Source organism: Ostrea edulis, chromosome 7 (assembly GCF_947568905.1).
Source record: "Ostrea edulis chromosome 7, xbOstEdul1.1, whole genome shotgun sequence".
Taxonomy (NCBI): domain Eukaryota; kingdom Metazoa; phylum Mollusca; class Bivalvia; order Ostreida; family Ostreidae; genus Ostrea; species Ostrea edulis.
The window spans coordinates 88,021,099-88,038,598 of record NC_079170.1 but is presented as its reverse complement, the minus strand read 5'-3'; the positions used below and the strand labels follow the sequence as shown (position 1 = coordinate 88,038,598).

Below are 17,500 nucleotides of genomic sequence, written 5' to 3'. Positions count from 1 at the left end.
TTTTTAGATTGAGAGGTTCTATAGATTGAGGGAGATACAGGGAGATAACTCAGTGTTTCTATATATATAGAGTGTACAGAGAGAGTTTCTGTAGAGCGAGGACATTGATGTGGATATTTGTGTTTTTAGTTTGAGAGTTTCTGTAGAGTGAGACATTGATGTGGATATTTGTGTTTTTAGTTTGAGAGGTTCTGTAGAGTGAGGACATTGATGTGGATATTTGTGTTTTTAGTTTGAGAGGTTCTATAGAGTGAGACATTGATGTGGATATTTGTTTTTTAGTTTGAGAGGTTCTGTAGAGTGAGTCATTGATTTGATATTTGTGTTTTTGTTTGAGAGTTTCTGTAGAGTGAGGGTATTGATGTGGATATTTGTTTTTTAGTTTGAGAGTTTCAATAGAGTGAGGACATTGATGTGGATATTTGTGTTTTTGTTTGAGAGGTTCTGTAGAGTGAGGACATTGATGTGGATATTTGTGTTTTTAGTTTGAGAGGTTCTATAGAGTGAGACATTGATGTGGATATTTGTTTTTTAGTTTGAGAGGTTCTGTAGAGTGAGTCATTGATTTGATATTTGTTTTTTTAGATTGAGAGGTTCTGTAGAGCGAGACATTGATGTGGATATTTGTGTTTTTGTTTGAGAGGTTCTGTAGAGTGAGGACATTGATGTGGATATTTGTTTTTTAGTTTGAGAGGTTCTATAGAGTGAGACATTGATGTGGGTATTTGTGTTTTTAGTTTGAGAGGTTCTGTAGAGTGAGACATTGATGTGGATATTTGTGTTTTTAGTTTGAGAGTTTCTATAGAGTGAGGACATTGATGTGGATATTTGTGTTTTTGTTTGAGAGTTTCTGTAGAGCAAGGACATTGATGTGGATATTTGTTTTTTAGTTTGAGAGTTTCTATAGAGTGAGGACATTGATGTGGATATTTGTGTTTTTAATTTGAGAGGTTCTGTAGAGCGAGGACATTGATGTGGATATTTTTTTTTAGTTTGAGAGGTTCTATAGAGTGAGACATTGATGTGGATATTTGTGTTTTTAGTTTGAGAGTTTCTGTAGAGTGAGACATTGATGTGGATATTTGTTTTTTAGTTTGAGAGTTTCTATAGAGTGAGACATTGATGTGGATATTTGTGTTTTTAGTTTGAGAGGTTCTGTAGAGTGAGGACATTGATGTGGATATTTGTTTTTTTAGATTGAGAGGTTCTGTAGAGTGAGACATTGATGTGGATATTTGTGTTTTTAGTTTGAGAGTTTCTATAGAGTGAGGACATTGATGTGGGTATTTGTGTTTTTAGTTTGAGAGGTTCTGTAGAGTGAGGACATTGATGTGGATATTTGTGTTTTTAGTTTGAGAGTTTCTGTAGATTGAGGGAGATACAGGGAGATAACTCAGTGTTTCTATATATTGAGTGTACAGGGAGATAACTCAGTGTTTCTATATATAGAGTGTACAGAGAGAGTTTCTGTAGAGCGAGGACATTGATGTGGATATTTGTGTTTTTAGTTTGAGAGGTTCTGTAGAGTGAGACATTGATGTGGATATTTGTGTTTTTAGTTTGAGAGGTTCTGTATAGTGAGGTCATTGATGTGGATATTTGTGTTTTTAGTTTGAGAGGTTCTATAGAGTGAGACATTGATGTGGATATTTGTTTTTTAGTTTGAGAGGTTCTGTAGAGTGAGTCATTGATTTGATATTTGTGTTTTTGTTTGAGAGTTTCTGTAGAGTGAGGGTATTGATGTGGATATTTGTTTTTTAGTTTGAGAGTTTCTGTAGAGTGAGGACATTGATGTGGATATTTGTGTTTTTGTTTGAGAGTTTCTGTAGAGCGAGGACATTGATGTGGATATTTGTTTTTTAGTTTGAGATTTTCTATAGAGTGAGACTTTGATGTGGATATTTGTGTTTTTAGTTTGAGAGGTTCTGTAGAGTGAGGACATTGATGTGGATATTTGTGTTTTTAGTTTGAGAGGTTCTATAGAGTGAGACATTGATGTGGATATTTGTTTTTTAGTTTGAGAGGTTCTGTAGAGTGAGTCATTGATTTGATATTTGTTTTTTTAGATTGAGAGGTTCTGTAGAGCGAGACATTGATGTGGATATTTGTGTTTTTGTTTGAGAGGTTCTGTAGAGTGAGGACATTGATGTGGATATTTGTTTTTTAGTTTGAGAGGTTCTATAGAGTGAGACATTGATGTGGGTATTTGTGTTTTTAGTTTGAGAGGTTCTGTAGAGTGAGACATTGATGTGGATATTTGTGTTTTTAGTTTGAGAGTTTCTATAGAGTGAGGACATTGATGTGGATATTTGTGTTTTTGTTTGAGAGTTTCTGTAGAGCAAGGACATTGATGTGGATATTTGTTTTTCAGTTTGAGAGTTTCTATAGAGTGAGACATTGATGTGGATATTTGTGTTTTTGTTTGAGAGGTTCTGTAGAGTGAGACATTGATGTGGATATTTTTTATTTTAGTTTGAGAGGTTCTATAGAGCGAGACATTGATGTGGATATTTGTTTTTTTAGTTTGAGAGGTTCTGTAGAGTGAGACATTGATGTGGATATTTGTGTTTTTAGTTTGAGAGGTTCTGTAGAGTGAGACATTGATGTGGATATTTGTGTTTTTGTTTGAGAGGTTCTGTAGAGTGAGACATTGATGTGGATATTTGTGTTTTTGTTTGAGAGTTTCTGTAAAGTGAGACATTGATGTGGATATTTGTGTTCTTGTTTGAGAGGTTCTGTAGAGTGAAACATTGATGTGAATATTTGTGTTTTTGTTTGAGAGTTTCTGTAGAGTGAGGACATTGATGTGGATATTTGTGTTTTTGTTTGAGAGTTTCTGTAAAGTGAGACATTGATGTGAATATTTGTGTTTTTAGTTTGAGAGGTTCTGTTGAGTGAGACATTGATGTGGATATTTGTGTTTTTAGTTTGAGAGGTTCTGTAGAGTGAGACATTGATGTGGATATTTTTATTTTAGTTTGAGAGGTTCTATAGAGCGAGACATTGATGTGGGTATTTGTGTTTTTAGTTTGAGAGGTTATGTAGATTGAGACATTGATGTGGATATTTGTTTTTTAGTTTGAGAGGTTCTGTAGAGCGAGGATATTGATGTGGATATTTGTGTTTTTAGTTTGCCCCGGGTTCCTTCTGGGACCTGGAGAAGAGTTTGATGTATGAGCAGAACAAAAGCTACTCAGAGGCTCACAATATCTTCAAGAACACAACAGGATTTTCACAGCATGCAGGTTCTATACACGATTCTTTTATGTTTGTTTGAATTTAAGGAAATGATGATGATATGATAACAGGATTTAACCCAAGTTGTTAAAACACGAGACACTAGGGGTGGATCCAGCAATTTTTGAAAAGGGGTGGGGGGGGGGGGGGGGTTCTACCATCAATTTTGGTTTTCAAAGGCGGTTCCATCCTCAAAATGCGTTATTTTTACCTTTTTTAAGCAAAATTTTCTGATGAAAGGGGAGGGGGTCTGATCCCCAGAACACTCCTCTGGATCCGCCACTGGACACTATATTATCAAAATATTCACATTTGCTGAGGATTGATTTGGTAACATTGATATGCCCATCCATGATGGTTTACTCTTGTCTTGCTGTAGATAGTTGATGTTCATAATATTTTTAGCTCACCTGATCTTTACATTGAAGTACTGTATATACTCGCCTATAAGTCGGTCCGCCTATAAGTCGGTTGTATTTTTTAAGGTTATTTTGTAGGAATTTGTCATTGACCCACTTAAAAGTCGGTACAAATTTTTGTCAGAATCGGTTGACATTTTACCTATGTTTCAAATAATATTTTGAGAAATTAATAATTATGAGGTGCTCAATATCCAAGCCATATCTGTTTGGGGTTTAAACGCATCCCTTGATCTATTATGGGCGATGATCACTTGTTTACCTAAGCAATTATGGTCTCCTAATTACCAGTATCCGAAACCGTGTTTACTTAGTGGCACGTGCCTCTCGAAAACTGTTATTGTGGGATTCCGGTATAATTCATTGTATCAACAACAGAGTTTTTAAGAGTCAAGAATGATAATCTAAATTATCTGTTAACAATATTCAATCTTTTATGAAATATATTTCAGCTGGTATACATATGAATATTTCAATATTAAATCGGGTTCGTAATTCAATTTTACCGATAAACGATAGATTAGTTGAATTGAAAGTATTAGTTACCGGTATGTAAATAATTTTTAACTAGATAAAAATATGTAAATACTTCTACTTTATACATAATTTTAAAATACATAAACAATACAATATGTCTAGATATTTGTGAACAATAATCATCTGTGTGGCAGTCCATGATGATCGTCGGAGTTGTTTAAAAAACACTACATTACGCCGCCCAGAAAAATACCAATCTTCTTAGGACGCGCCTATAAGTCGGACATAGAGTTTTGGACCAAAAATTGACTCCCAAAAATCCGACTTATAGGCGAGTATATACGGTAAGCTTCACTGATAAAAATTTGTCCATGTTAAGTATGCCTGTCTGACATGAACTTTTAACATTTTCACCCTCTCCAGAATAAATGCATGCCAAGTTCAATTCTTTAGTGGGTATGAATGGAATTTGTTACTTTCATAGGGAAAAACTTTCAACAGGTTTTTTTTTATACTGATTAACAGATACAAAATTGCATGGTTTGCCCTCATTAATTTTCATGTGGTCAGAAATTTGAGATGGTTGACATTGCCTCTGATTGACTGAATTAATTTTAAATTGCGGGAGCCCTGTGGGAATCGCATTGTCCATGTGTTCGTTCGTCAACACTTTTGTTGTGAAATAACTCAAACAATTTTCACCATTTAAAAAAAAATTTTTGAACAAAAATACTTTACAATAAAAGAAAACCAGGTGATTTAAAAAATTTGTGGGTCAAATTACTTTGTCTGTATGTACATCTATTATGACATGATAACTCAGTAATTAAGCGTGAATGCGGAAGCCCTATAGGCAGGGTTTGACACTAAGGCACGTCCGACCGACCGAGTCTACTAAATGATAGGTCCGGTCGGGTAAAATGTCGATTTACTAGTCCGACTGGTCGTGTTAAATAATAAACAAGAAACTACCAATCTTGAACCGTGTGGTGAAATAATCTCTATTTTTAGTTCTAATAAATAAGTCGTGGTCGGTAGTGATGTTTTACGACATCTACTCGATCTTAATTTTTAACAGTTTATTTGAATTGACTATAATAAAGTGTTTATCAAGTTAATAAATTACGTCGTAAACGTTTGTCATTTACATGAAGTATTTAAATATGGAGAAACTATCAGGGTTTTTTTCTGGAAAGTTGGTCAGGGCTAGTGGATATAAAGTCAGGTCTAGTAAAAATCATTTGAAGTAGCCCGACTGGTCTAGTGCTCAAAAAAGTAAATGTCAAACCCTGCCTATAGGATTCGGATAGTCCGTTCATCCGTCTGTCCGTCCTCACTGTCATTGTGACATGATATCTTGATTAGTTTTCAACATAAAGCTTTCATATTTTACACAAAGGTAGTTGACTATTCAGGAAAGACCTCTATATATCTTAGAGTTGTGAGGTCAAAGGTCAAGGTCACACAAACATTGCTTTTTAATTATTATACAATATTCAAAAAAGTTTACAACATACAGCTTCGTGTTGTACAGAGGGGGACTTGTTTATAAAAAGCAGACACCTACTGTAGAAGTGATGAACACAGAAATGTAGATCACAATCACTCCTCTCAGTAATTACAAACATTAATGAATTCTGTGTCATTAGTACTAGGCTACGCAGATCTGGGAAAAGAACACAATCACTCCTCTCAGTAATTACAAACATTAATGGATTCTGTGTCATTAGTACTAGGCTACGCAGATCTGGGAAAATAACACAATCACTCCTCTCAGTAATTACAAACATTAATGAATTCTGTGTCATTAGTACTAGGCTACGCAGATCTGGGAAAAGAACACAATCACTCCTCTCAGTAATTACAAACATTAATGAATTCTGTGTCATTAGTACTAGGCTACGCAGATCTGGGAAAAGAACACAATCACTCCTCTCAGTACAGACCCTGAAACGTGCTACTACACCTTAAAAATGAACCGAACCGTTCCGTGCAAGAAACGAACCGTACCGTTCAAGAAACGTACCGTACCGTGCAAAAAACGAACCGTACCGTTCAAGAAACGTACCGTCCCGTTCAAGAAACGAACCGTATCGTTCAAAAAGCGTACCGTACCGTGCAGAAAGCGTGCAGGATAATATTATGCAAACTCCGCCCCCAAAAGCCCGAAAGCGTACTGTACCGTGCAGAAAGCGTGCAATTTATGTCACGTGACCCACTTTTTCAGCCACAGTATATTATTTTCACAATGTCGCCCGATGGGAAAGGAGGTCGTAGACTATCGCTAGCTATTCGAAGCATTATCCTCAAACATGACGAAGCTGGGTTATCAACTGTGAAAATCACCGAGATGGTACAAACTTCACGTGCAGATATCCTGGATCTTTCATAGTGCCGATGATAAATCACAATAAATGTGAAGTGCAGAAAATAATCATTGTGTCATTTGCGACTTTAGTGTATTCAAAACAAAATTCACTTCTTCTTAAAAACTTTTCCAATTTAGGCACTGTAATTTATATCCGGAAACATAATACGCTTTGTTTTTACACTTACGCACGCCCATGTCGGGGAACAGTTCATGTAACAACTTTTTATAAAGATGAGAAATGAAAAACAAATTGAAACGTAATAACAACCATTAAGACTTAGACTTAAGCAAATTCTAAAAACTTTTATTCATAACTTTTATGTACGTTATCAATATGGAATTATTCTATCGAAGCAATCAAAAATAACGTCTCATTTCCGCATGTGCACATTCTAACATAACCACAAATCCTGCAGCCGATAATCAAAGAGCCAAATAAGACCGATCGAGTGAAAACAAACTATCGAAACGTACAATTTATACGAAGTCAAAGCGTTCAGGCCACGCCCACCTCATTAATAATACGTGCAAACCGTTCACAAAGCGTGCAGCTAATTTTAGCAAACCGTACCGTGCAAGAAGCGAACCGTACCATTCAAGAAGCGTACCGTACCGTGCAAGAAACGAACCGTACTGTTCAGAAAACGAACCGTACCGTTCATAAAGCGTACCGTACCGTACCGTGCAACTGGTGTAGTAGCACGTTTCAGGGTCTGTAATTACAAACATTAATGAATTCTGTGTCATTAGTACTAGGCTACGTAGATCTGGGAAAAGAACACAATCACTCCTCTCAGTAATTACAAACATTAATGAATTCTGTGTCATTAGTACTAGGCTACGCAGATCTGGGGAAAGAACACAATCACTCCTCTCAGTAATTACAAACATTAATGGATTCTGTGTCATTAGTACTAGGCTACGCAGATCTGGGAAAAGAACACAATCACTCCTCTCAGTAATTACAAACATTAATGAATTCTGTGTCATTAGTACTAGGCTACGCAGATCTGGGAAAAGAACACAATCACTCCTCTCAGTAATTACAAACATTAATGAATTCTGTGTCATTAGTACTAGGCTACGTAAAACATGGTGTTCTCAGTGGCGGGGCCCTTATTCTTAACGTCAGAGTTACGGCTCTTACTTGCTACAGAAGTAAGATCTAAATCCCTTATTGAATGTTGAGACTCTATGTATATATATGATTTAAAGAAGTTGAAGAAATCTCCGTCTCAGGTGAGCCTTAATGTTGTCTGTAGGTCTCTAGTTCTGATTGTCTGATAACAGGAGTGACAGAGTCCGTGGCGGGTGATGTGTTGCTGATGAACAAAATTGATGACCATTGGAAGATACCTACAGATGCTATATGGAGGTAAGGCAGCACGTTTAATGTTACAGGAAGTGACAGAGGGCGCTGTACTGTACAACAGTCATTAACGATAATGGACAAATAAAAGAACAAGATAGCATTGTTAATTGAAGAAATTTCTCTGATCTCTTCCATGTTGAAAATCAGAAGGGGGGATATGTATGGACAGTAGTCTAAGGTAGATGTGGACATTACATGTAGCATGTTGAAGGACAATGTCCTTCAAGTTCAATAAGATGTTTGTAAATTTATAGATCTGTACTGTTAGCAGGGATCTTATCATTCAAGTTCAATAAGATGTTTGTAAATTTTGTCCTTATTACTTTATCATACCTATTTCCACCTTTTCATTAACGTGCAACTTTAAATTTAAGTTGTTAACAAATGTAATAGAGCATATTTCTCTATCCAAATTATTTAAAATGGTACAAAATTGATTTTCTTCTATGCATCATTGCAAAAATAATGGTTTCGAGTATATATTGAAAAAATGTTGAATAAGTATTCCAAGTCACTAGGTTGTGTTGATGTTTTTACAGGTATATTGGGACAGAGAATGTGGTGTTTAAGGTGTGTTGACAGTTTTACAGGTATATTGTGACAGAGAATGGGGTGTTTAAGGTGTGTTGACAGTTTTACAGGTATATTGTGACAGAGAATGGGGTGTTTTAAGGTATTGATGTTTTTACAGGTATATTGTGACAGAGAATGGGGTGTCTAAGGTGTGTTGACAGTTTTACAGGTATATTGTGACAGAGAATGGGGTGTTTAAGGTGTATTGACAGTTTTACAGGTATATTGTGACAGAGAATGGAGTGTTTAAGGTGTGTTGACAGTTTTACAGGTATATTGTGACAGAGAATGGGGTGTCTAAGGTGTGTTGACAGTTTTACAGGTATATTGTGACAGAGAATGGGGTGTTTAAGGTGTGTTGACAGTTTTACAGGTATATTGTGACAGAGAATGGGATGTTTAAGGTGTGTTGACAGTTTTACAGGTATATTGGGACAGAGAATGGGGTGTTTAAGGTGTGTTGACAGTTTTACAGGTATATTTGGACATAAAATGGGGTGTTTAAGGTGTGTTGACAGTTTTACAGGTATATTGGGACAGAGAATGGGGTGTTTAAGGTGTGTTGACAGTTTTACAGGTATATTTGGACATAAAATGGGGTGTTTAAGGTGTGTTGACAGTTTTACAGGTATATTGTGACAGAGAATGGGGTGTTTAAGGTATTGATGTTCTTACAGGTATATTGTGACAGAGAATGGGGTGTTTAAGGTGTGTTGACAGTTTTACAGGTATATTGTGACAGAGAATGGAGTGTTTAAGGTGTGTTGACAGTTTTACAGGTATATTGTGACAGAAAATGGGGGTGTTTAAGGTATTGATGTTTTTACAGGTATATTGTGATAGAGAATGGAGTGTTTAAGGTGTGTTGACAGTTTTACAGGTATATTGGGACAGAGAATGGGGTGTTTAAGGTGTGTTGACAGTTTTACAGGTATATTGTGACAGAGAATGGGGTGTTTAAGGTATTGATGTTTTTACAGGTATATTGTGACAGAGAATGGAGTGTTTAAGGTGTGTTGACAGTTTTACAGGTATATTGGGACAGAGAATGTGGTGTTTAAGGTGTGTTGACAGTTTTACAGGTATATTGTGACAGAGAATGGGGTGTTTTAAGGTATTGATGTTTTTACAGGTATATTGTGACAGAGAATGGGGTGTCTAAGGTGTGTTGACAGTTTTACAGGTATATTGTGACAGAGAATGGGGTGTTTAAGGTGTATTGACAGTTTTACAGGTATATTGTGACAGAGAATGGAGTGTTTAAGGTGTGTTGACAGTTTTACAGGTATATTGTGACAGAGAATGGGGTGTCTAAGGTGTGTTGACAGTTTTACAGGTATATTGTGACAGAGAATGGGGTGTTTAAGGTGTGTTGACAGTTTTACAGGTATATTGTGACAGAGAATGGGATGTTTAAGGTGTGTTGACAGTTTTACAGGTATATTGGGACAGAGAATGGGGTGTTTAAGGTGTGTTGACAGTTTTACAGGTATATTTGGACATAAAATGGGGTGTTTAAGGTGTGTTGACAGTTTTACAGGTATATTGTGACAGAGAATGGGGTGTTTAAGGTATTGATGTTCTTACAGGTATATTGTGACAGAGAATGGGGTGTTTAAGGTGTGTTGACAGTTTTACAGGTATATTGTGACAGAGAATGGAGTGTTTAAGGTGTGTTGACAGTTTTACAGGTATATTGTGACAGAAAATGGGGGTGTTTAAGGTATTGATGTTTTTACAGGTATATTGTGATAGAGAATGGAGTGTTTAAGGTGTGTTGACAGTTTTACAGGTATATTGGGACAGAGAATGGGGTGTTTAAGGTGTGTTGACAGTTTTACAGGTATATTGTGACAGAGAATGGGGTGTTTAAGGTATTGATGTTTTTACAGGTATATTGTGACAGAGAATGGAGTGTTTAAGGTGTGTTGACAGTTTTACAGGTATATTGGGACATAGAATGGGGTGTTTAAGGTGTGTTGACAGTTTTACAGGTATATTGTGACAGAGAATGGGGTGTTTAAGGTATTGATGTTTTTACAGGTATATTGTGACAGAGAATGGGGTGTTTAAGGTGTGTTGACAGTTTTACAGGTATATTGTGACAGAGAATGGGGTGTTTAAGGTATTGATGTTTTTACAGGTATATTGTGACAGAGAATGGGGTGTTTAAGGTGTGTTGACAGTTTTACAGGTATATTGGGACATAGAATGGGGTGTTTAAGGTGTGTTGACAGTTTTACAGGTATATTGTGACAGAGAATGGGGTGTTTAAGGTATTGATGTTTTTACAGGTATATTGTGACAGAGAATGGGGTGTTTAAGGTGTGTTGACAGTTTTACAGGTATATTGTGACAGAGAATGGGGTGTTTAAGGTATTGATGTTTTTACAGGTATATTGTGACAGAGAATGGGGTGTTTAAGGTGTGTTGACAGTTTTACAGGTATATTGGGACATAGAATGGGGTGTTTAAGGTGTGTTGACAGTTTTACAGGTATATTGTGACAGAGAATGGGGTGTTTAAGGTATTGATGTTTTTACAGGTATATTGGGACAGAGAATGGGGTTTTTAAGGTTTTTCCTGGAACACTAGTACCTGACATCCTGTATGACCCCCGAGAGGACCGCTGGTACACAACTGCAGTTAGTCAATCTCAGAAGTACGTATTTATAGCTCACCCTGACCAGAACACATCTCTCGTCACGCTGGCCAAAGCATTCCATCAAACGAGGTAAAATTTATTTTATATTCGTCTCTCTACATTTTCTATTTTAGAAATGTATGTTTGCAACTTAAGAATGAATGATGTAAATTAACCATTGTCGAGTAAATTTTTCTCTGTCCATCTCATTGTACTGTCAGCATTAAAATCCATGAGTTTTTATTTATCATTGTCAGGGTGTTACTTAAGGTTTGAATTTGCCATTGTCAAATCATTACTCAAGGCTTGAATTTGTCTTTGTTGGTTATAAACGTCAAGATGACTGGTATGTTGGGAGTGTAAAATTAGTGGAAGAATATGGGGGGAGGGAGGGGAGGTAATATTGCCAGATATTTTGCCTTATTTTTTTATCGAGGTGTCTTTACGTAAATTTGTAAAGTCATTGTTTTATAAGAATTGAAATCAATGCAACTTAGGCCACATAAAATTAATTCTCTGGTTCTCAGGCCAGTTTTCTCAAAAACAGATGAGGGAGGGAGGCTTTTTTTGTTTCTTTTTATTCGTACCAAAACAGATGAGGGGGGCTTTTTTTTATTTGCCAACTTGACATAAAACATATAACATCAAGCAAATTCTTTATTGTACCGTCACTATACATATGAAACAAATGGGTCTATTGTCCAAATACAGTTATAGTTAAAGCATTTATGAAATCTTTACCTTCATCTATTGTCATTGGTGTAAAACCCAAGCCTGCGTTTCCCAACAAATATAAAATTTTGTTGTAAACAATTCGCTTATTGTTTGTAATTTTGGCATCTTCAGAGAATGGCTCTGGAAGGCAAAGTTTACGTGCGTTAAAAACCAACACGTCGTTGATATTTCTGGTGGCTCTTCCCGGTTCTTGACAATCCTTGGCATTATTATTATGATCATCGGCACTATCATTGTCGAAATGTGCAGAAACATCGGCGGGCTTGGTTTCACACACCGTATATCTCACAAAGTGGCCGAAAACAGGTATCGTTGACGATACTTTATTTGTAATGATTGCAGAGTCTAATTCGTTCTTGTTCTTACCGACACTAACGGAGACAGCGGCATTTTTTAATTTCTCAGAAAACGTCCAGCTTCCCAAATCGAACTTCATTGCTTTCACACCCTCATAAAGATCTAGGAAGGTACATCCCTCCGAATATCCCTCTATAATTGTCCATTGTAGAATGAACACTGCTCCTTGTCGAATACTTATTGACACAATAGACATTCTCAAAATAATGCTGCAACCACGTTGTTATACATCGGAAGTCTTTATTGCGCACGACAAACGAAGATTTCCGGTATTCGGTATTCTCTGCTAAATACAGCTATTCGTATACTGAGACAGGAGGAGCTCCGAATAATGCGGAAGTTTTGAAAAATTGAATGCGGAATTTTTTTTTCCGGATACGTCGCCGCATTACCTACTTTTTATTTTATTAAAAATGCAATAAAATTTGCAATGCGGGCACCTCAAAACAGATGCGCGCGGGCCTGAGAACCGTAATTTCAATTTTATGTGGCCTTAGCTTGGTGTTTTTTTTTTTTACAGATGTAAGATTGGTAAATTTGAAAACGTCTTGTTCTGTTTTAGTAAATCTGTTCATGGAGTGATAGCAGCAGACATCACAGTTCAACATCTCATGACGTATCTCTTCAATGCCGCCATAAAAATCATATCCAAATCATCTGCTTGGATCATCCTAGATGATGAAGGGTTAGTACTATACAACCGTGGACATCTGCTGTTGCAATATAAGAAAAAAAATATACATGTTCTTATAGAACATACTGCTTCACAAAAGCAAAGTTAGTGGATTACTTGTCTCATAATTATGCACATTTCAAGATTCCCTTCATTGATGAAAATCTTTAATAGAATTGATATCTTAAGAGGCATTTAGTATATGGGTTTGGTCATGTTTTGGGATTGAGTCTGTCTATGGGATTCGGTGTCTTGTTTCAATTGGTCCTGTTTTTTGGATTGAGTATGTCTATGGAATTCAGTATGAGTTTTGGATTGCATATTCTGGGACGATGTTTTGGTATTTATCGCAGTATCTGTATTATCGCTTCTTATCAATCTTTGTCAAGGAATTTTGAAGAAACTATATGTCCAAAGTATTCAGATCGGCACATGGTACTCAGGTGACTGTTGAAGCCCATGATCGACCTCTTGTTTTTTTCCCCATCATGACTTTTTCAATTTGTTTTCTTATCATGATAAAAAAAACTTTTGTCTATATGTTCCTGTTTTTTTGGATTTGAGTTAAACCTCGATTATATCATGATCATCGTTCTTTTCTATGGTTTTTGTTTGGTGATAATGCACTGTTTACAAGCACGGTAACTTCCTGCATTTTTTTGAAGATTTTCACTTCGACCGCAATAAAACCATTTAAACATGCAGCTGCATTTTGCTAAGACATGTAATTTCTGCAGAGTTAAAACAGTTTGATCTAACAAAACATTTCTCTTGCAGAGCATTTAAAAGCTGAGCATTAGCTTACTGTGTTGTTTCAGTGTTAACATTGTCTATGTATATACTACGTATAACTCTGGAAGACAGGTCCCACAAGCTTATAGTATTAGCTAGCTTGCCTTTCAGATGGTTCGCAGTAAGTATAGCTCTAACTATTCACAACCAATATATATAAGTATAATTTTCACAGTCCTTGCTGTTTGAGCATTAATTGGTGAAAATAAATTCCCATTATTGTGCAGCTCTCAGAGAAGTGCTCCATTTTTCTGACTGTTTGCAGTATCAAATTAAATATCAACCAAAATAAATGTGTACTCGGATGTTTAAATGTGTGCAACTTTGAAAACACATCCATCAGCAAGGCCAAGGTTTCAGTAAGGAGACTCCTGTTGTCCTCACTTATGAAGGCCTTGACATACATATACGAGAAGAGATGCAACTTCACTCAATCCAGAGACATCAACTCACTTATCTATTGATTTTACTTTAGATCAACCAATCTTTGCAGTCACAGTACTAAGCTTTAAAATACTTTTAGGGGAACTTCCATCCAGGAACTTTGAATTGTCCCTTCATTAAAGATTCATACAATTTTGACAAATATCTAGACAAATTAGGCATGATGACATTGACACCAGTGAAAATTTGTGCTGACTATAGATATTGTCTTTTTTTGTTTTACTTGACAGCTTTAGTTATTCAAGTGTTTCCATATTTTACCATGAAAAAACCCCCAAAATAATCAAAATATTGTATTTTTAAGACTTGGCATATATGTTTTTATACGCCCGTCTTTAGACCATCTTTAGATGGAACGTATTATGGTACAGCGATGTCTGTACATCCGTCCATCCATCTGTCCATCCATCTGTCCATCTGTCTGTCCGTCCATCCGTCCGCCCGTTCGGGGTTTTCTCTTTATAATTTCATTTCCCTTTCACATATCATGCTGAAACTTGCTGTGTAGCTTCTTTGTGGGTCACTCTAGATCATACTGCAATTTTGTTCAATTTCGACCTCTTTTCAGGAGTTTTGCCCCTTTATTTGGAAATAATTATTATATGGAGGGTACATAATTTGTCCGCCCTACTCCTCCCACAGTTTTCAAGTGAGAGCCTTCTTATTTTGTGGAGTGTTTGTATGGGTATTGGAGATGTGCATGTGGGATGGATTTTGATTTTCTACAATTTTTGAGAAAATTTAATACAGGTTGTTGAACTTAGTCTATCTGGAAATTAATATTCTATGGAGGGTACATAATTTGTCTCCCAACTCCTCCCACAGTTTTCAAGTGAGGACCTTCTTGTTTTGTAGAGTGTTTGTATAGGTACTGAAGATGTGCATGTGGGATGGATTTTGATTTTCTACAATTTTTGAGAAAATTGCAGGTTGCTGAACTTAGTCTATTTGGAAATTAATATTTTATGGAGGGTACATAATTTGTCCGCCCAACTCCTCCCAGTTTTCAAGTGAGGACCATCTTATTTTTTGGAGTGTTTGTATGGGTATTGAAGATGTGCATCTGGGGAAGGATTTCGATTTTCTTCCATTTTTGAAAAAATTACAGGTTGTTGAACTTGGTCCATTTTGAGGAAATCTCGATTTTTAAGCTAAGACCTTTGTTCATATGAAAGTTTGTCACAGCCTCATGATGGCTGATACTACCTGAAGCAAAGTTATACAAATTATAGCACAAGAAAAACACCCTATGTAAGCATTTCATGGGCATATTATGTACCATATGCGGTACTCTTGTTTTTTATAGCTACATGTTTATTCTATAAATGTGTTGAAGCAGGAAAATTAAGAGATTGATTTTGCCAGGTCTTAAATTTTTGATAATTTGAAGTCATGTATCTTAATTTGAAGTAGATTAATAGTCTGCTGAGCTAATTACAGGAGTTGTTTTCAATATAATTATATCAGCAGTACTCCACGCCAGTTGTCATGGTGAGTGAATTTGTTACCATGCAGGTAATTGATGTTCCTAGACCAGATCTATACCTGCCACATTTTCATCGGATGTTCGATGGTAATGAATTTAATTTCAGATTCCTAACCGTCCTTGGTTTTAACGTGGTGATGGGAAAAAAAAATTGCCTCAATTTAGGAAGTGCTGCACTATAATGAAATCCAATATGGATCATTTTATTTACAATATTTTTACAAAATTATAACTGTCAAATTACCAAATTTGATTCAGGTTTGCATAGATTTATTAGATTAAAGTCACAATTTTGTTTTTCCTAAACAAACTAGAGATCAACTTGAAGTGTGTTTATCTTTTGAACTTCAAATATATTGAAAATGATCAGTCGTTCCCCTGAATTACAATTTACCCAGAGTAGCCTTTTCATGTTTTATAACTACAATATTTGGAGGTCACAGATTTAATTCCAAAATCTGACAGATCAGTTTTATACCTCAGGTTCATTACTTACATATTATACAGTAAAACACACAGATAATGAAGACACTTATGATGAATTCACGCTTAGTGCAAAGGGATATTGTTTTCCTTGTGGGAGGAAATAGCAGTTTACTATAACCGTGTTTTACTGTATAATGAAGTTTGGTTATAACGAACTGTTTTACGCAGGTCCTAGAGGTTTGTTATTATTCCCCCCGAACGAAGTTCTGGGGGGTATATAGGAATCACTCTGTCTGTCTGTCCGTCCGTCTGTCTGTCTGTGCAGATTCGTGTCCGGGCCATAACTTCTTTGTTCTTTGACTTAGGCATACCATATTTGGCACACAGGTAGATCACCATGAGACGATGTGTCATGTACCTTCATGACCTCTATATGACCTTGACCCTTGACCTCAAGGTCAAAATTAAAGGTTTTTTACAATGGATTTGTGTCCGGGCCATAACTTCTTTGTTCTTTGACATAGGCATATCATATTTGACACATGAGTGTATCACCATGAGACAATGTGTCATGTACCTTCATGACCTCCATATGACCTTGACTCTTGACCTCAAGGTCAAAATTAAAGGTTTTTTACAATGGATTCGTGTCCGGGCCATAACTTCTTTGTTCTTTGACATAGGCATACCATATTTGACACATGAGTGTATCACCAGGAGACGATGTGTCATGTACCTTCATGACCTCCATATGACCTTGACCTCAAGGTCAAAATTAAAGGTTTTTACAATGGATTCATGTCCGGGCCATGACTTCTTTGTTCTTTGACATAGGCATATCATATTTGACACATGAGTGTATCACCATGAGACAATGTGTCGAGTACCTTCATGACCTGTATATGACCTTGAACTTTGACCTCAAGGTCAAAATTGATTATAGGGTTTTGACATAGTCATACCATAAGACATGGGTGTATCACCATGAGACTATGTGTCATGTACATTCATGACCTCTTTATGACCTTGACCTTTGATCTCAAGGTCAAAATTATAGGTTTATGCCATGGATTTGTGTTTGGACTATATCTTCCATTTTCTTCTACAAATGCATACCATATTTTTACACTCAGGAAAGAGGTAATTTATACCTATTAACAACACCCTTTGGGAGATTGGGGTAAGCGGGGGGTATTCTTAGTGAGCATTGCTCACAGTACATCTTGTTACTGTATAATGAAGTTTGCTTGAACAATGATCTGTTTTACACTGGTCCTAGAGGTTTGCTATAACCATGTTTTACTGTATAATGAAGTTTGGTTATAACAAACTGTTTTACGCTGGTCCTGGAGGTTCACTATAACTGTGTTGTTCTGTATAATGAAGTTTGGTTATAATGAACTGTTTTACGTTGGTCCTGGAGGTTTGCTATAACTGTGTTTTACTGTATAATGATGTTTGGTAATAACTAACTGTTTTACGCTGGTCCTGGAG

The 17,500-nt window shown here is 36.2% G+C and overlaps 1 protein-coding gene across 1 annotated transcript in view; it reads left to right on the top strand.

Moving 5' to 3' along the window:
* LOC125654160 (uncharacterized) overlaps nt 1-17,500 on the top strand; it is a 95,713-nt gene that overhangs the window by 19,269 nt on the left and 58,944 nt on the right. Inside the window, exons 11-14 of the mRNA XM_056145909.1 lie at nt 3,131-3,245; nt 7,795-7,879; nt 10,995-11,183; nt 12,748-12,870. Of these exons, the coding sequence (XP_056001884.1) occupies nt 3,131-3,245; nt 7,795-7,879; nt 10,995-11,183; nt 12,748-12,870 (512 nt within the window). The remainder of the gene's footprint in view (nt 1-3,130; nt 3,246-7,794; nt 7,880-10,994; nt 11,184-12,747; nt 12,871-17,500) is intronic.